Source organism: Mus musculus, chromosome 4 (genome assembly GCF_000001635.26).
Source record: "Mus musculus strain C57BL/6J chromosome 4, GRCm38.p6 C57BL/6J".
NCBI lineage: Eukaryota > Metazoa > Chordata > Mammalia > Rodentia > Muridae > Mus > Mus musculus.
Genome location: NC_000070.6, coordinates 87779506 through 87800449, shown reverse-complemented (window position 1 = coordinate 87800449; position 20944 = coordinate 87779506). Strand labels below are relative to the sequence as shown.

The following is a 20944-nucleotide window of genomic DNA, read 5'->3' as shown; positions in this document are numbered from 1 at the left end:
CAGCCTTCAAAGTAAGACTGGTGACAAGAGATAAAAGACTTGAGGCTCTTCTGCTTAAACAGAGGAAGCTGAAAGAAAATTACAGCCATCCCTAAGTGTGGAAAAGGGTCTTAGAGAGAGATTTATAGACCCTTGTTCCCCAAGGCCATTTCGTTCCTAATGAGGTTTTGTGTTCTCGGACAGGGTGTGGGGAGTCAGAGGATGACAACATTTAATAATAATAGTGAAGATGATAATGAGGAAGATAGCAAGTGTGGTTGTTAAAGTAGAGATGCTTCAATATAAAGCCAATTAACTTAGCATCCAGGACAATTTTTATGTCTGAAAGTTGAAAATATAATAGAAATAAGGGCTTCTTGTTTTGCCAGCAGTTACTTGAGTAACTCCTAGTTTCTTGCTGTATTATCAGAAAATAATAGACACAATAGCGTTTGATTGTGTAACAATGCAACGTGTTGAAATGTGATTCTGGCTTAATGGCAAGCTCATTTAAAGTTTTAAACACAAACAGAGAGTCTGCTGGGGCCACAGACTTGAGTAAGTCATAGGAAAGGTTGTAGCTTCCAGTGGCCTTTTCTCAAGCTCATTGTGCTTTCAAAGAAAATGTTGTTAATGTGCTGTTTAAAACATTTGTTCTATGATGTTACAAGATTTTGTACTATAAAGTTAGGGAAATAAGCAGATTACCTTTGAAGGCAAATAATGTTGTACTCTATTGTCTGATATATCCTCTTAACCAGGGCCAGTGTCAAGAACATGGAGGTAGCTCAGAGTCTCCTGCTACTGAGGTTCCCAGCCAGGACTCTTATGACTATTTACTGGGTAAACATGAGAAGTCACTGATTGCTGTACACTAAGTCCTGGAATAAAATGTTTGCTTTTACCACTCCTTTGCTTTGGGTGTGGATCTTTAGATGTGTCTTGTAGATAGGGAAAGATTCTTTCACAGTGACACAGAAAATTTCCCTTGACACGAAGGTTATATGCGTTCTGAGTGCTTCTTTAATTAATCTTTTATCAAAGTTTTACAAGTGTAACAGAAAGAGTAGTGTGTGAGAAACCAGAGTAGTTGGTTGTAACCTATGTAAACATCATCCTCTGGTCACCTAATTGTGCAGCTTCAGCATCATTGGTTAGAAGATAACTATTAAAAACGCATTGCTATTTCTGTCCTTTACCATAAACTCTGTGGCTCAAACAAAAAATTTTGAGAACTTGGAGGTGCAAAATCATGGAGCTGGGAAGGGCTTTTCTCTTGTCTTGCAAATATACACAGCATCTTGCTTAGGAAGAGACTGGGGTGGGGTCATTCTCAAATACTTCTTCTTTCAAGGATCCTAAACTCATCATGAGGGCTCATAGTTATGACATCATTATACCTATCAAATGCTTTGTCTCCAAAAACTGTAACGTTAAAGTGAGAGCTTCAGTAGATCATGGGAAAGAACAGAGTTTAGTACCCAAACGTTCCCTTCCTCATATAACTAGTATTGACCCAAAGTTATTTTCACATATTTCCCTGTAGTAAAATGTTGGTCCTCTTGAAAGCATTTTATTTAAAATTCTTATTCATATCCCTTTTACAAGTTGTTGTATTAATCTTCTTAACCTAAGTCGTTTGTCATTTAATTTGGGCCTTTTTATTTACAGACATGGCTATGTAAAAGCATCCTCTGAGAGTAACCAGTAAGGTCCACTTTGCTCATGCAATGCAGAACACTGTTGTGGCTGTTTAGGAGTGGATGTGATGGCACTACTCTTTAAAATTAACCATATATTTTAAAAATGAGTATATAATTTTCAGCTTCTTATAGAGGAGAAACTACATGAGTTAATTTTTTTTATATTAAGCCTAAAGGTACATAATATATTGTGTGACTTATTTTTAATGGAAGGATGAACCTGATAAGAGCTGAGTCTTTGGTCATTGTCATGAAGGGAAATAATGCGGTGAAATGTCACTGTTTTCTTTATTTAGCATTTATCTTCAACATGGTCTTCTGGGTGTTTGTGCAATGAAGAAATTATTTTTATTGCAGAATATGAATTTTCTTTTGCCACATGTAGTAAAAGCTTTGTATAAAACACTGGAATGTATCTGAAGTAATTTCTGGTTAGTTTGTATTTCCTTTTTGTTATTTAAAAACATTTAATTAATTTATTTTATTTTTTTCCTATCTTCTCTGAAGGTAGATACCTGTCCCCCACTTCCCTTTTCTAAGTCCTGATGGCTATAAAGATCAAAGTTGAAATTCTGCTCATAAATGTAGTTGTTCAATAGGACAAAGCAGGTAATGTGGGCTTTCCAGGAGGAAGTCTGTGCAAGTCCTCCTGTGCTCAGACTTCATTTCTAGGAGTTATAAGCATAAGGGTTTTCCTACTTGTCCTGGATATAGGCAGTCCTCTGTAGAGAACCATTACAGGATGATTTTGTGTAGTCATTCACTGTTGACGAGTATATTGCCAATTATGATAGGCCCATTGTCTCATGAACTATTCAGATAGGTCTTGTTTTAAGCAGTACTGAAGTTTTTGGCCTCTGGCATGTAAGTACTTATATAATGGCAACCAAATGTTGATTAGTCACCATTAGTGTTTGATAATCCAGGACATCAATACTTTTGTTCCAGTGGGGAGAAATTTGAATTTGAAAATCAGAAAGGATGGGAACGTCATTTGCTGCCTTATTTTTATTTTGGGGGGCAGGGAGAGAGAGAGAGAGAGAGAGAGAGAGAGAGAGAACAAATCTGCTGTTGTATCTTGGGGTCCTATAAAGCTTTTAATCTGTCCAGTTTAAGTTTTTTAAATCAAATAATAGTTTATATAATTACCTTTGATTTATGGGGTTTATGAGGGGCTGGCAATTGTGATTTTTCTTAAAATATAAAAAATACTTAAAGTAACGTTGATGAGATAAATGAGTGTATCTGTGTCTTCTGGTGGCAAAACGACTTTGGGATAGTTAACATCAAGCTGAACTCTGTGTTAGTCAGTTTGTGTTCAGTCTGTGAAGGTTAGTTTTTGTCAGCTTTTAACATAAAGCTAGAGGCAACTGAAAAGAAGGAACCTCAATTGAAGGGTTGCTTCCATCAGGTTGGCGTGTGGACATGTCTGTGGGATATTTCCTTGATTGATACGGGAAAGCCATTGCACTGTGGACCATAGCATCCCTGGCAAGCAGTCCTGGGTTGAATCAGAATGGTAGCTGGGTAATAAGAAAATGTGCCTCCAAACAGCAGAGCTAGTAAGCAGAGTTCCATCATACTCTCTGCTCCAGTTCCAGCCTCTTGGAAATATAAGATGATAAGATAAAATAAACTCTTTCCAAAGTTGCTTTTGGCTAATGTTTTATCACACCAGAAAAAAAAAATCAACCACCACATGAATGATCTTAATAACGTTTTTATTGAGTAACAACCAGATTCTTTCACAATACATTCTTGAAAAGTCCATTGAGGAGAATATAGGAATGATCCCTGTGGATAGATGAACACTTCTGTCTTTTCATGGTGCATTCACCTTTTGTTTATATATGTATGTATATATGTATGTGCATATGCACATGAACATGGTACTGTATGGAGGACAGAGGACCACCATACCTTCCCCCCTCCCCTACATACCCACTCCCACTTCTTGGCCCTGGCGTTCCCCTGTACTGAGGCATATAAAGTTTGCAAGACCAAGGGGCCTCTCTTTCCACTGATGGCCGACTAGGCTATCTTCTGATACATATGCAGCTAGAGACACAAGCTCAAGTACTGGTTAGTTCATATTGTTGTTCCACCTATAGGGTTGCAGACCCCTTTAGCTCCTTGGGTACTTTCTCTAGCTCCTCCATTGGGGGCCCTGTGATCCATCCAATAGCTGACTGTGAGCATCCACTTCTGTGTTTGCTAGGCCTTGGCACAGCCTCACAAGAGACAGCTATATCAGGGTCCTTTCAGCAAAATCTTGCTAGTTTGTGCAATGGTGTCAGCATTTGGAGGTTGATTATGGGATCGATCCCCGGGTATGGCAGTCTCTAGATGGTCCATCTGACTTTTATTCTTAACAGATTTAAATTTTTTATTTTCATTTTGTGTATGTGTTTGTCTGTCTGTATCTGGGTGTGTGTACTTGAGTACAGGTGCTCATGTAAGCCAGAAGAATTGGATCCTCTGAAGCCAGAGTTACACACACACACACACACACACACACACACACAAAATTTTCTTAGCTATTTTCCTTTTTCACATAATTAGCAATTGTGGGAATGTTAAATATGTATATGGGTAAGATGCTAAAGGTTTGGCTTTGGCATCTGCATAATGCTTAAAATGGAAGGGTCCAGATCGTGGTGGGTAGCTGGGGAGGTGACCTCTGTCTTCCCTATGTTGGATGATTGGTTTGTTTTTGAGATTGTGTAATTATGGTTGGCCTGGAACTCACTATGTAGATAAGGTTGGCTCCAAACTCATCTACCTGCTTCTTCCTCATACATGCTGGGATGTATGTATGCATCACAATACCTACAGGCATGTGCCCTGACATCCAGCCTTACCTTGTTACCCTGGTTAATGTCATTCTCAGCCAATAGTTTGACAGGATGATTATTTAGGTCCAGTGCAGTGTGTGCTAGTTACGCAGTATGATAAAGAAACTTCTCTTTTGCTTCCAAATGATCTCCAGGGCTATTAAAATAATAACCATTTGCAGGCACTTTTCATGGCTGGAAAGAGCAATTTGGAGAGGAGATAGACTACTCCTTGGGCCCTGAGAGAATTGTGTTACAGATGGGCAGTGCAACAAATGTCCCTTCAGTTGTGTAGCTGGCCATTAGGCTCAACCACAGGAGAACCACCTAGCAGAAGTGAAGAGTTCCTCACGTGGGCATTTGCACCTGTAAACCAACTGTTTCGTGGCCTGCAAGGAGCGATGTGTAGAGCACAGTACAATTCTCAAATAAATAATGCAGTGGTAAAGAGTCAGTGAGCCGGCTGCTTCTCATTAGAGGTCCTGTCTGGCTCTTTTCCTGCAGAATGAGCTAGATTGCTGACACCTGTTTTCCCATCCACCCTGAGGATGTAAAGTGTGCATCAGAAATGACCAAAAGTGCTTCCTCATGTCCCAATCTAGGAAGCTTGGTGCTGCTGCAAGAAGGGGATGGAATGGGAGTCCTTTGTTGGGAGGGGAGATGAACTCAATGGTGGGAAACTGTTCTGCACACTCAACTGGGATCATTGACTTCATTTAGTGGCTTCTGATTGTGCCTGTACTTGTACTCCCACTGGATTGTGCATTTAGCAAAGGAAAAGGAGAACATGAGAATACCTTGCATACTTCTGAGATAACATAACTATGTGTTCAAAATTTTGAGGACATTAGAAATGGGTAGAAATAGTCCAGTCTTATAACGAAACACATCACTTTTATTAAATTATTTAAGCATGAACTTAGTCTTAAGATACAACACTCAAGTATATGGCTGGTGTGGTCAATGTCTTGCACATTTCTTTCCATGCATCTGATGTCAACCCCCTTTAAGCATCATAAACTCATTGTAAAAACTGTTGAGCCAGTGGAGCAGCTGCTGCCTAAAGTCCCAGCTAAGGATAGTCTGCCGTGTGCAGTGCACTATGCTGAGTATGGAGGAAGTAACAAGAAGCACATGAGTTTTAAAGTACTGGCTGTCTACAACTTATATGGGGAGAACACAGCATGAGAACTATGTCAGAGTGCCCCAGCATCCTAGGAAGAAGATACAACCTGCTTCGTAAAGGTGTTAGTGGCTTAAGAAGGAACAAAACTGAGTTGAGATGTGTTGGATGTAGGACTTGTTCTAGATCTTAAAGTCTGCTATCATGGAGAGCCAGAGGTGGCATGTATGTGTGAGACTGTTTCTCTGCCAGTCTGTAAACTGTGAAATTAAAGGATATGTCTCTTCTTAAAATAGTGGCAACATTGTCTCCTGACTTGTTAGATGTTGCGAATATTGGCCTCTCTTTGTGAACTTGTGGTAAGTGGGGTTAGCTGGTTCATGGCCTTGGTCCAGAGTGAAATTAACTGGCTCATAAAGTGATTGAACTAATGACCTTGGCCTCATTACTACTATGTTTGAACCAGTTTACTCAATCAAACCTTGTGGAAAGGACAGTGAATGTATCCATTAGGAGGTCTGTATAGAGGTGAGCAGGGTGACGTCTCCCTTCACTTAGCACCCAGGGGTTTATCTTCTCGTCCTTGACATTTTGTATGTTACTTTCATCTAATACAAATAAGGCTGTTTAAAAAAATGACATCATGACTCTCCTGTGTGAGTTTTTTAACAATGTGATGTGTGTGGTCATTTTTCTTACATAGCATCAGTCTTTTTGAAAAGGCATTTGCGATCATTTTCATCTTACATGTCCTGTATCCCATAAATGTACTGATGGTGTTTTTTCTTCTTCTCTGAAGTCAGAGCAACCCAGTCCTGCCAGCTCCAGCTCCAGTTCCAGCTCCAGCTTCACACCATCCCAGACCAGGCAACAAGGTATCAACAGCCCCCAGGCCAGTGAAACCTTTCCCCATAGAACCTCCCCATGAACTGCCTTATGCCCTATCTTCTACTGTTTTACTATTTGACTGATAACTTGGCTTTTACAAAGTTGTGTTTATTTCCTCTAGGAATGTACTTGAATGTCATTCTGCTATAGGAGGCTTGAGTCTAGAGAGTGCTCCCCTCCCAGACCCAGGTTCCCACAGCAGGTTCCCATTTCACAAATGGATTATAGACACAACCCACTCCAGGGAGTTCCCAAAGGAACTACTGCAGTAAACCAACCTCAGAGGTACTGGCGCAGATGCCCATTCCTCATCCTTGGACACTTCTCATTTATTTCATTTTATTCTTTATATTTTAGTAGACATTTTACTCAAAAGTACAATTACTAATTTTAAATAACACATTTTTCTACTTATAGTTGCACATTAACCAAAACTCTGAATACATTAAGCCAGAACATATAATGAAGCACATTTTTAATGTGTGTGTGTGTGTGAAATCTCCAAAAGTGGGCTGTTTTACACAATAGAACAGTGTCAGAGTGTCACTTGTTTTTTAGTATCATACTGAACATCACCATTCGTATTGACCACACCGAATTCTAAGTGGCCTTGTATGCTTTGAAAGAGGATTAAATTGTTGTGTGTATTTAGACTAAGGCTAAGCCTCCAAGGAAATATATAATAAAAGGCCGTGATAGTTTTGGCTATTCAGAACTCTTGTTTCATTAACTTTCAAAGAAATAAGCCCACTACAAAAGCAGAGGTCTGTGAGCTTGCAGGGAGTCAGTGCATGTTTTAGAACTGAGTACTTAGTGACAGCTCAAATAGCCGGTCCTAGCACAGATTAGATTTTGATAATTGCCTAATCCAGAGTAAAAATACCCCTTACTTGATTACCTTTACAATCTCCTGTTAAGATTAAAAGTAGCTATTGTTTTCATCATATTCAGAGTAGTAAATGAAGAGGAAGTAACAGCAACCTGTGTGTGTGTGTGTGTGTGTGTGTGTGTTCAATTTGTCTGGTCCTAAGTAAAGTTAGTTACAGCTTCCCCACCTCCTCTCATGCAATACTGGATACTTTCTGGATCTTCTGGGCATACGATTTATTACATAGTCTTATTTATGCTAATACATGCTGATATTTTGCCAGGAATTTCTTAAAAAGTAAGATGAAAGTTGGCTACAAAACACTATGGTGAAACAAGGTTTGCTGTCCAAGATCAATAGGAAAATGGAAGATAGAACGTTACACCATGGAGTTGAAGGACTTTATAACCTGAGCTCGACTGAAATGCTTGCTTGACCTGAAATTGACCTTGAAATAAAAGGAGCAGCTAAACCTTAATAGATCAGAAACTACCACACAAAGGCCGCACTGCCAAGAACCGGCTACAACCACAGTGATTTATTAGTCTCAGCTTTTCAATACATGGATTAACGTAACGAAGCATCCTGTTTACTAATAGATCTATTTTGCCTTTGCTTGTGATTTGGAGTGGAAGAATAGGAAATAAAATTGCACAGAAAAAAAAAAAACAGATTCTCTAAAAAAATTTTTTTTAGATTACTTTATTTTCTGTGTACAGATGTTTTGTTTTGCTTACCCATAAATCTGTGTACCTTGTGAATGCCTTGTGCCTGGTGAGGTCCAAAGAGCATGTTAGAATTCCTGGAACTGGAGTTACAGAGTCATAAGATACTATGTGGGTGCTGAGAACCAAACTCAGGTCCCCTGGAAGAACAACAAGTGGACTCAGGTCCACTGAGTCCAGAAACCATCTTGACTGCAATCAAAGTTGCAAAGTCTTAACGTCTTAACTGTACAGGGTAATGATCGTTCTTAGCCAGAGGTCACGGCTGCAGGCACTCCCTAGTGCCTACTATGAGCAAGTGTGTTTGAGTGTTTGTTTCATTTTCTGTGGTTCATGTCATTGCTCAGGTCCTTTAAGGTCGATCATGAAAGATCTGCATTCTGATGACAACGAGGAGGAGTCTGATGAGGCAGAGGACAATGACAATGACTCGGAGATGGAAAGACCTGTAAATAGAGGAGGAAGCCGAAGTCGCAGGTAAGAGAGTCCCTGAAGTAGAGCCACGCTGGTTCACTAGGTAAATCACAAAGACAGGAAACGGCTAAACCATGGCGGCAAATGTGTTATAGCAAAGTCGGTAGAATGTTTGCCTGGTAGCCGTGAAGCCCTGGGATGATCCTCAGCACATTGCCTGTAATCATAATATTCGGAAGGGAAAAGCAGGAGGAACAGAAGCTTAAAGTCATCTTCAGCTATCAATTTTGGGGCCAGCCTGGATAACAGAGACCCCGTGTCAAACGAAGGGAGGGTTATATTCCTCTGAAACGGGTATGTTTGTGTCCACTCTTACCAGAAACCAGTTTTCCTTTTTTCCTTAAAAGAAGAGCGAATCCCCCTGAAACCTTCATAGGAAGACGCCATATAAGGTCTTTACTATCTGAAAGTATATGCCATGAAGCAGGTTCATCTGAAGAGTGGCTGTAGACCTGTTGCTTTGGGATGGAGGGTTCCACATGTGAAGAGATGGCATTTGCTGCCTGTAGTTAGAACTACATAATTGGCTCTAGTGAATTATGTTGTGACCTAATTAAAACGAAATTCACCTGTGTGTGTTTTCCAGCAAATAAATTCCTGTTAAGTGCGCTGACAATTAGGTTCCTTAAGTAGCTTTAATGCTATGAGGCATAATTCTACATTAGGAGATGGTAATTCATGTCACTTAGAATTAATAGTCAACTTGAAATTGCTTTGAGGATTTTGTTTATCATCAGGAAAACAAATAGGCATGCACACTTTAATGTGTTATGAGGAGAAAATATGAATCTACTTGAACTTCAAATCCAATTACGTTTATAATATATTGCAATAAATCTTTCCCCACTATCTATTACTTTGTAGATGGCCCTGAAATACCTAAGACAAACGTAACCCAAGGGGAACAGACTGTGTTTCCTCGTTGGTATTTCACTGTTGTCCTTTGAGGCAAGCTGCCCATCCACAGAATGCAAACCCTATCAGACCCTTCAGTGACTCTGTCTTACAAAGCTAGACTCAGGACATCTTCCTGCACCTTGACTCCCAGTGCACCTACCTACATTCCTTTTATAGAACCGTTAGAGACTTGGCCATAGATGCTGTCTTCTTTGATCTGACAAAGAAGGAAGCTGGTAGGTCAAAAGGATCTTAATAGGAGTTGAACCTTGGTGTTTAGGAACTAACTTGGCCAACCAAAACCCAACCACTGGCTGCTCTCCAATTTAGTTTATTGAAAACACACACGTGTGCAAGCGTTCACGCGTGTGCACACACACACACACGCACACGCACAGGCACGCAAGCACATACATGCCCTATTTTATAATTTTTCAAGTTCCTATTTTGCAGATCTGATTGGCCGTTTGTTACCCACTTTCTACCCTGTCCAGAATCAGTATGGGATTAGATCACACACATTATTCATTTGTCAGTTGTCTGACGTGAATGTACATCAGGGACACGTCTTTGTTTCCCCACCTGACATGTACTGTTAGCACCACGGCTCCACGTAACATTTGATCTTCAGAGCACTTGTGCAGTCTCAACTGTTTAATCAGTTTAAATCCTCAGCCTTCCACTTCAGCTGAGCGGCGTTTGAAAGCAGCGCTTCAGCAGAGCACTTCATTAATGTAATTTAGTTAAGAAAAACAAGTTCCATCAGTTTTTGCTAAAAGGACGTCCCAATGTGTCCTTTTTGTTTCCTATCTTGTATCATGTCTGTCTGAATGTATAATAAGAGTGAGGATGTGATTGCCTATTCAGAGTGAAAGAAAAACTCTGCTGATTTCTATAGCATTTGCTATCTCCAAGGAGAATATTATATCAGGTTACTGTATAGCCAGAGAGGGAGCAGATACTGAAGTGCCTTCCTGAATGAGGGCACACATTCAGATGAGCGGAAGGAAGAACCTCCTCTCTAGCTAGGAAAGTTTCATTTTATTCTAAGAAGAAAAAATAACGAGGGAGAACGTAGCATTTTTATTTTCTCTAGGCGCTGAGAGATACTTTTTCTAAAACAGTGATGTATGAAACACAGTTTGGGTCCAGAGTGTCGTTCAAGTACGTGATTGTATCTGTGTCTCACAGTGGAGACCTCGTTGAATCGTGACACAGTAGGAACGGTGAATGGTAGGCTTCCCACATAAGCTCAGGAGGTGGCTGAGCACTAGCCTTGGGTCACATTACCGGGCTTTCAATCCTTGAACATCCATTTTACATATGCAACCAGAGTTGTGGACACATATGACTAAGTCCTGGTTTATTCTGTTGCAAAACTGGGGACACTGAAACACACGGGCAATGGAATCACCTGAGTTGGTTCCAGATACAAGCAAGTACCAACAGATGCCTGCAGTTGTGTGTTAAAAGCAGCCTCTCCATGCCAATGTTTGTGGTCCTTGCTTTTCATAACGCTTGTCTGTCGTCTGTCTGTGGCAGGGCATGTGACTTTTCAGTGTCTCTTCGCAGGGTCAGCTTGAGTGACGGCAGTGACAGTGAAAGCAGCTCCGCCTCTTCCCCTCTCCATCATGAACCCCCGCCACCATTATTGAAAACTAACAACAACCAGGTAAACTGGGCTTTGCACGCAGCAAGATTCTGTACAACTATACATGATCATTTTTACCCAGCATATAAATGCTTTACCTCTTCATGGTAAACTACGTTCCTTTTTATTGTAAACCCATGGCAATCCACAAGCTTAGCATTAGGCACATGGGGTAAAAGCACTTCTGTGTTTGTAAGATGAGTGTGATTCCCGGATGTCTGAATTAAGAGATACGGGAAGATACGGCGACACAAGATGTTGCCCGTCATTCCTAACGTCTGCATATTCTATCCCTAAGCAGTAGATAGGTGACTCAATCAGAGAGAACATGATCGTTTTGGATGAGCCTGCTTGACTAGTGGAGGATGCGCTTTTATGTACCCCAGTTTCTTTATTAAGTGATGTTAGCCCCCTGCCGGTTGTTGGAGGGATAACAGTGAGTTTAGTAAAGGCAGTGCACAGCCTCTGCCTGGCACTCACTGTCTGGGAATGTCTGGTTTACCTGTTCAGCCTCCATTTCTCATTCAAGGGAAGAGCACTGATACCTGGGGGTGCAGAGAATGATTATCAAAATAGAGAAAAGTGATGATCAACATGCTACAAGTTGAGCTAAAAGAAAGCTCATTAATTTGATAGTCAACTCAGAATATAGATATTTGGGTAAGATCTAAACAGAATTCCAAAAGCCATGATAAAAGAGCAAGTGTTAAATGAGTGAGATTGGGACATTTCCATTATTTACTAAAATAAACCTTTTACAAACATCATGAATATAGTAAAAGTCCCATTGTGCATTGAGTTGATACTCATTACAGTAAGTTATTCTTATCCTTTTATGTAGACAGATTTCCAATGACCTCTGTAATAATTGCTTATTTCAAGTTGCCATGTGAATATTAACATGAAAATTAAAGAGTTACATTTTCTAAAATTATTCCATTTTATAAGTGTCCTGCTATTTAAAATATCTTGCCCCTGCATTAGTGATCTTTGTTTTAGTTGGAAAATGCTGTATTACAGTCGTAAGGGTATTCTCTTTCTTGTGTTTTGTATAAAGAAGCAATTTAGAATTCACCACTTATAAAAATTCATCTGCAGTATAAATCCTGCACTGTTGGATAGGAGCAGCCGCCCGCATTGTTACAGCTTAGCTGTAGTCCATGGCCTACATAGGACTGGAGCCCAGCTTCTCACTCTTAGCCTGGCTTTGCTGTTATAACCTGTCCAGGCTTAGCATCCAGCCATGCTGTTTGTTGGCCATCTCGCTTTGTAGCATGGCTGCCTTCTACCACAAGCCAAGAAAAGTTCAAGAGGAAAAAGATAGAATTAAGACCTTGACATATTTTATATTGAAACTAACCTTGTAAAGGCATTATTTCTGCTTCCAAGGGACAGTATATCAGAATTAGCATTCTTGCAGTAGGAAGATCAAGATGTAGGCACATTGGGCACGCCTGTGTGCTCTCTGCAGTCATCTTTAGCATGTCTTCCAAGCACTGTGACCTGATGGGCTGCCAGGTAAACATGGCTCTGACAAGCTCTTATCTTGCCCTTCCTGAATGGATGGGCAAGCTGAATGACTTTGGTTCTTGGGAAAAGTGTAAAGTCTTTGTCAAAATAGTTACCTGTCTAGCAAACCAAACCCAAACCAAATAGTATCATTTATCTGGAAGGGTAAAATATGCTTTCTCTCATTCAATAGTATACTACTATTTTTTGAAGTGTTTAATACATGTATCTTCTTACATGCGAATATCTTCCTGCCAGTAATATTCAGTTATGTGTCACTTTCTCAGTGCACCCTTGAGCATAAGAACAAAGTACCTATGCTTTCAGCATTAGCTAGCCTGCAGTAGGTCATTATCTACAACTGGCATGTGCAACTCCTCATACCTATGTCTTGAAGCTTAGAGAAAGAAAGTGGTTTTGAAATGTTATTCAGGGATGATTTTTTAACCCCAAATCACCTGCTGTGGGGTCAGGTGTGGTATGATCCCTTTAAGTCAGTGTTCAAAGACATTAAAAAATATCACTAGTGTTGCTGTGCTATGGAGTGTGACAACCAAACCGCAAAAGGTACTTAAATTTCATTCTGGAATTTTTTTAGTATTGTAGCTGAATGTGGAGGTACACTAGAGAGCTCATGTGTGCGAGCATGGGTGAGATAGTGGTCTCCAAATGTTAAGATAAACTACAAAGGATGAAGAAGACAGGAAATACCTGATTTTAAATTTCCGAGTTTTATTCTCCATACTCGTTGACTGGTCTATCAGTTTATTTTATATTGCTGTGACAAAATAAGGCCCCTCCTAAAAAGCAAACAAACAATTTTAAAGTAAAAAAGGTGTATTGTTGCTCACTGTTTCAGAGGTCACCTGAAACTTGGTCCAGTGTCACCTGGCTCCCTTGTTCTGGGCCTATGAAGAAGTAGAGCGACACGGTGGGATTTGTGTGATGAATCCACATAAACAGAAACAGTGTGAAAACGTTTCACATGGGCATGAAAATAAGATGTAGGCTCCAGGGACCCACTCTCTTCAACCGGATACCTTGTCTAAATGTCTGTCAGTTTACAAACCTATCAATGGACCTATCTATTGATGAAGACAGAGCCCTTATGAGGTAGTCACTTTCTCAAACCCCCACCTTTGAAACATTCTGTAGTAGGAACCAAGCCTTTGCCACAAGAACCTTTGCAGGTCATTTCTAGTTCTAAGCCATAAAATTGCCTTTTCCACACTTGATTCTGATCTTGCGGCTTTGAGTAGCTTTAGATACCACAGAACTGTCCGCTGCCCCATCTCCCATCTCCCCTGGTCTAAGGAGTAGATAAAGTGCTAATTAAGTCAAGTATTTTCTAACTACTGAAGAAAGAACCCAGAGCCACAAGTCAGCAAAGCAAAGAAGTTAATAGAAGTGTCATTAGGAGTTATTAATAGTGGCTAACATAGGAAATGTGCCAGTAGATAATCCATCTGCTGTATGGTTGACTTGTCATTTCTCACAAAGGAGTTCAGAAAAACACAGTCTGGAAAATTTTGATTTCCAAGCCATATCCTCAGATGAAGAACAAAGTACAACTAACTGTAATTGTTCTGTTTTAGAGATTACCATGTCTGTTGGTAGTTTAATTCAGTGTTTGGGGTGTCTGTTTTCCTCTGCTCAGTTTACTGGTAAATAACAAAAAGTTTTGCCGTCATTTAATTCAAGAATGGTTCCCCCCACCCACCCCAAACAAAATGCATAAATTACAAACATACAAACAACCAAAACAAACCCCCATCTTTTTAGTCTGGTATAGAATGGGGAGGGGAGATATAAAGATTCCAGGAGGAAGTGATCCACTCAATTCAGCCAATATTCAGAATATCATAAATCACCTATCCGCCTGCCAGGCATGGGTGAATTTCAAAAGAGTCTAGCCAGTTAAACTGGTTTGAAATAAGCCTGCGGAAGACAAGGTGTTGTACTTTTATATTCTAGATTCAGTCCCTGGAGATAAGAAATGATCATAAATAAAACAATTGTCTTCAGTATGGCTCTGGTCTCTCAGAATGAGGTTTTGACAAAGCTGTTTATTTTGGAGCAAGGAGAGATCAAAGAGGAAAGATTAACTGAGCCCTCTCTGGGCAGCCACTCAGTAACTTGAGGCGGGTCACTGACACCCGGGGCTTTTGTTCCCGCTACCATAGCCTCAGAAGAAAGAAACCAGGATTTCAATGTATTTTGGCTTTCTGTGTTGTTGCACTTTCGGAATGTGTGGGGTTGGACTTAAGCAGCCCAAATGTTCTACCTATTTTCTGCTTTGAAGAGAGGTTGCGGGATTGTCTGAACCTAGCTTGTAAAGTTCCTTTGCAAATATAGCATTTCCAGACACTTGGGGGAGAAAGAGTGGGGGATGGGGCCGTGGGAGGGGCAGATGTGATGGGAACAAATTCGGTTCTCTGAAGCACAAGGCAAACCTTCAGGGATGCTTTCTCCTCCCTGCCTCAAATCTCAGCCAATTGTCCCTGTGTGGCCCAGCCCGGCTCCCTTGGCCAGGAGTGCCATCTACTGACCTACTTACTCCGGGTCTCTGTGCTGGTTTTACCCTCGAGGTCTCATTTCCAGCAACAATAGAGAGAAGGAAATTGCAAATGCTGTGGAGATTTTTAGCATATTAAAAATGATTGCCTTGTCTATGTTATTTGGTGATTTTCTTCTGTTGCCAGAAGGGTAGTAGGTTAAGTTCACCTGGCCAAATCAGTCATTTGCTTATTTTGATGTTAAAAATGAAGGCTTAAATGTGAATCTCAGGCAACACTGTTAGAATGCATGTTAGATCCATTATTTTCAACTCAAAGAGAAATATTTTATTTAGGAGTATTCATTTATGCCAGAACACCATGGCCCTATTATCACCAAATAGAATACTTACTTATTAGAAGCATAAAATTTTGTAGCTGGATGGGAATTCAGACGTCATCTTGTTTGTCTCTCTCATTCATCTTTGGAGGCCCTAAGATGTTAAATGAGACACAAGTCAACCAGTCCCATGCACTTGTCATCACAAATTAAAGGTGGACATACTCTTGAGATCTTTTGCATACTATATAGTAGAGAGGACACTGTTTGTAGATTGAATTGGGACAGGAAACAGCATAGGAAAGAGTAGGAGGAATATGGGACTTTAAAGAACATCCTTAGCATTTTCCTCTTTGATATTAGTTTCTGATTATGGGATTTAGGTTATAATGAGAGAATATAGATTGCTTTTTATATTTATGCATATTCATAAGCACTCACCATTAATAAGTGCATTTATCCTCAGCCTTTTCAAGCTATGGGCTATTTAAAAATATTCCTCCCAGACCCTTCCATTTTGAAGATCCTGTGTAGTAAGTCAGTTGTATTTAATAAGTAGTAGTATTCTCTGTTAATTATGACCATAGCTCCCCACCCTAGCTTCTGCACAGTATGTGAAGCTACTGCACATAACCTGAGTCACAGTTGATCCAGAAGGAAGAAAGGATGCTTGGCATTAAGCATACACAACCACATCATTTCTTCAACCGTAGCTGTTTCTGCCATGGAAGGATTCCAGACCACAACTAGCGGATGGCCACCTTCACTCCCAAAGCTGTGTCCATCCATTTAGTGGAGTAAGCTCCTAGCATCTGAAAGGCAGGTGTCCCAGAGGGCAAGGGTTCTTTTATCATCCCTGGCCCACCAATCACTAAGACCCAGGCTGAAGCTGCAGAATAAGCAGGAAAGAAGTCCGCCAGCCAGGATTGCAGTCTCAAAATAACTCAGCTGCTATGCATGTGTGAGTGCTGTCAAGGAAGCAAAGCACCCTGGGAAGCTTAGATCCCTGTCCTTATCACCATCGCTTTCCTGAGCTCTTCTGCCCTGACCCAGCATTTAATATACCATTTATTTTCAGGGGTTGGGGGGTGGGGGTTCAAACAAGATTAGAAAGAAGAAAAAAATGTATAACAAAATGCTGTTTGGGGAACAGTGTTATTATGCATCTTGAGTGCCTGTTTATATGGGTAGCTACTAGAAGGTGCTTGAAATGAAACTTACTAGTGTTTTCTTTGATCCCTAGATCCTTGAAGTGAAAAGTCCAATAAAACAAAGCAAATCAGATAAGCAAATAAAGAATGGTGAATGTGACAAGGTAGGTTTCCAGGTCGTTCCTGGGAGTACTGGAGCCTGGCATGTGTTGTTTCTCTGTGTTTCCCCAGTCATTGTTGTTTGCCCCTCTTCCCATCTCCATCAGAAGTAGCCAAGGCTCCCAAGTGAATTCTTCATTGCTGTGCTTTGTAGTTCCTTTTTCCCTGTCTTGCTTTGTTGTTGTTGTTGTTGCATCTTCAGTCTTAAGCATGGCCTTATGATACTATTTGTCAGGATTCCCACATTACCGAGGAACTTCAGGCATAGCACATTGGGATGTAGGAAGTTTGTAGCAGAGCGAGTAGAGCAAATCACACACATACATAAATAAGATACCTGAGCCCTAAGCAGTAAGCTTTCTCAGTGTGTGTATGATGTCTATAAACTCTGACTTGAAGACTTAGAGAAAGGTCAGTCACCTGCTATGGGTGGGGTTTAACAAGTCAGTAATTTCCCCCTTTGCCTTTACTGAAGTTGACCCTGAGGCAGACATGCAGTCAGCTAAAAAGGACTCATGAGCCTGAACATATGGAGGAGAGCTGCCAGGACATAGAACTGATTTGTAGCGATTTCTGCATTTCACAAAATATTCCATACTTTAATCATTGGCTGGCGTCATTTGGAATACCTGAGAACTTTTTTTTATCCCTCTTATTAAGAATTTTTCCTAACACAATACTTCCATGTTCAAACTTGGGTGTTTTCCTTTGTCTAAAATTTTCTGAGATTAAAGAATTAAAAAATGAAAACAGCCTCTGCTATCATTAGATTAAACCGCCTGTGAAGTCTTGGATTTCCAGCATTCTTTGCAGAGTCCTTGTTGAGGGAGACTGAGTCTGCTCACTTGAATGATGCTGAGAGCAAATAGGCTCAATAATTTCCCTCCCTCATTTTAAGGCACGTTTGATAAAGGTCAAAACTAGGGTTAGAAACATCACCATCAAAACCCTTTAAGCATTGAGCCTAGGACAAACCTTCAAAGTCTACCCAGAAGATTTTTTTTAAGATTAATTTTATCTTAGTTTGTGTACATGTGTGTATGTGTATGTGTATGTGTGTCTATATATGTACACATGAGTGCATGTGCCTATGGAAGTCAGAAACGGATATCAGATTGCCTGGAGCTGTAGTTACAGACAATTGTGACCCACCTGGACGAGTGCTGGGAACTGAATTTGGGTCCTCTGCACGAGCAGTACATGATCTTACCTGCCAAACTGTCCCTGCATGTGTGTTCTTACTTGCCAATTGCTTTTTAAAGTTTTGTTCTTTGGGGAACACCCTTCTCTTTCAGGCATATCTAGATGAGTTGGTAGAGCTCCACAGAAGGTTAATGACACTGAGGGAACGACACATTCTGCAGCAGGTGAGAAGTGCTCTTGGGCACAACCCTACACCCCCCAAACCTCAAGACCTAGTCTGTCCTGGGGAGTGTGGCAGCTCTTGGATGCCACTGCAGCCTCACGCCTTCAGAATGGGCACTGTGCCTGCAGGGACATCTGTGGAGGACTTAACTATCTGAGGCTACCGGGGTGCCCTTGGGGCTTTCATCCACACTCCGAAAATCTGAGGGCTCATGGAATACTACCAGACACAGTGCTCCTTCCTACCAGTCTGTGGTACGTGTGCTGAGAGGAGGGACAGGGGGTGTAGAAACTTTGGAGACCAGCCTTCTGGTCTCATGGGAAAACAGTGATAAGAATTTGAGCCAAGTGTTGTAACCATTTGTGATTCAATTTGGTAACCTTTTGCCAACGCTATTCTATGGAAAATTAATATTTTTTTCATTTCCCTTATCTAGTAACAATGTACGTTGTATTATCATGGACTCAACTGTGGAATGCTCATAGCATGAGGAAACTTCTTTTAGTACAGTGTGATGTTGTGAGAAGATAAGAGTTTTAGTTTTTGTACAAGTACAGTTCATGCTTTTATTCCTTTAACAGTGGCTATTGATAAGGTAATTTTTTCTTTAACACATGGGGAGGCAGTGTGTTCCAGATTCCACAATAGATTTGTGCATTCCTTCGCTTTAACATTTTTACGACTTTAAAATGATTTGGAGTTAGTACCTCATCTACTTCAGTGGTATAGGAGCTATTCTGTTTTTAATGCTGATAGCTGATGGTTGTGTTTATATTCTATGTATATCTCTGCTTCAGTCTATATATATATTTTCAAATTTTCCAACTGCTCCTGTTGGTCTAATAAGCTTTTAACCCTTATAGAATTTTAAATAATATACTTTGTCTATAGATCTCTCAATTTTAAATAAGTTCTATATTTTTCATTTCTTTTTAAATGAGCATAGATGGGGCAACTGGGTCTGAGTGGCTTTAACTAAGGCAAGCCTAGCACTTTACTGGTAGTCTTTCCACTCACCTCTCATGTTGCCAGACTTAAACACCCTTTGAATACCAAATTCCACTCAATTCCATCAGGTAGAGGAATAGTTGCATATTACCTACCTATGTGTACCTTCCATTATTCTAGTCATTTCTGATTTACTTCTTTTTAAATATTAATTTATTTATGTATTTTATGTATATGAGTACTCTGCCTTCATGCACATCAGAAGAGGGCAGCAGATCTCATTACAGATGGTTGTGAGCCACCATGTGGTTGTTGGGATTTGAACTCAGGACTTCTGGAAGAGCAGTCAGTGCTCTTAACCCCCGAGCCATCTCTCAATCCCCTCTGGGTTACTTTGTATGCCTAATACAATGCAAATGCCATGAACATCATTGTCATCTTATATGTTATAGGAAGAAATGACAAATTCAATATGGATACATTCCTCCCATCCCCCACCAAGTATTTTCAGTCCATAGTGTGCTGTATCTGAGGACAAAGAACCTGGGAATACAGGGGACCAACCCTCCTTCAGTTTTCTTCTATAGAACAGAACATTGCTCATTGACTAAATGCTGGTGGCAAATCTGCTAGTTGGTCTTCCTATCTGTTCCCAAATAGTAACTCTTAAGTCACTAAAGGCCAACTGTTAGAAAAAGCTACTAATGTCTACATACGGATTTCATGGGAAATGGAGACAGGTGTTGGCAGGCTTGAATGAGAAGGCTGTTGGGCAAGGTCTCACCTGGGAATATCATCGACATTTCCCATCTAATGTTCTTTATTTTGACCTTTGAAAGATGTGTGAGTGAAGGTGGCTTCCTTGAGAATTGTATTCAAGTGCATTACTTTAGTATTCTATAGGGAAAGAGTAATATGTATGAATTTTTAACCTAGCATATAGGTGCCCCAGGACACATAGCATTTCACCCTAATTGCATTCCCAGGCCAGTTGAAAGCTCTGTCTTTGGCCATTTGCCTTGTAATACAACCGAGGCCTGTGGTTCTAATACCATGATGTATGTGCCCTGTCATGGTTTACTGCTTAATTAATTCATACTGTAAAACATTGCACAGTGGAGGCCTAGTGTTATTCTCCACCTTGAAGGCTGCTCATCTGATAAAATGCATTCCACAAAGTCTATGTAACCTCAACTGTGCAGAACTGAACATCTAAGCCAAAACTTCTGTTGAGGCCAGGATAACATCCTTGGTTTCTTCCTAATGTATCTCTATTCCAAAAATCTATTCTGACAATTTTATTTGTCCCACAAAAATAATTAGTAGAATTATTTTACTCTGGGGGCATACTGCCCTGCCTCTCAACACCTAATTTCATGAAAATAAAGTATTAGATCAGGAAAGACTGTATTACTAAGCCTCTTTTCCACTGGGTAAAAATGTAGTAGACACAAAGCAAGAGAGTGAGTATGTAGCCTGGATTAATAATTTGATTTCCTTGTTAAACTACACACTCCATATTATTTTTCAGAATGAGGCTCAACATTTGTGGCCTTTTCAGCAATTCAGCCTGGGTTTGTATTCTATACGTACACACACACGCACACGCACATACACACACACACACACACACACACACACACGCACATGCACACGCACATACACACACACACACGTGTGTGTATGTGCGTGTGCGTGTGTGTGTGTGTACGTGTGCGTGTGTGTGTGTGTATGGGAGGGGAAGGGAGCAGGTAGTAAGAAGAAAGTTAGAAAAACCAGGGGCTTCCTTAAAGGACAGTTTATGAATTTAGATTCCATCTAGTTTTCTTGTAGC

General features: G+C 40.4%; 1 protein-coding gene across 8 annotated transcripts in view; it reads left to right on the top strand.

Annotated features, from left to right (window-relative positions):
* Positions 1–20944, top strand: part of Mllt3 (myeloid/lymphoid or mixed-lineage leukemia; translocated to, 3) — a 263483-nt gene that overhangs the window by 232958 nt on the left and 9581 nt on the right. For 7 of the 8 annotated variants that reach the window (NM_027326.3, XM_030253771.1, XM_030253772.1 and 4 more), the window contains 5 exons: positions 6439–6514; positions 8468–8597; positions 11064–11163; positions 16730–16801; positions 18092–18163. In NM_027326.3, coding sequence (NP_081602.3) covers positions 6439–6514; positions 8468–8597; positions 11064–11163; positions 16730–16801; positions 18092–18163 — 450 coding nt within the window. The remainder of the gene's footprint in view (positions 1–6438; positions 6515–8467; positions 8598–11063; positions 11164–16729; positions 16802–18091; positions 18164–20944) is intronic. The other variant, NM_001286158.1, reaches the window with a different exon arrangement.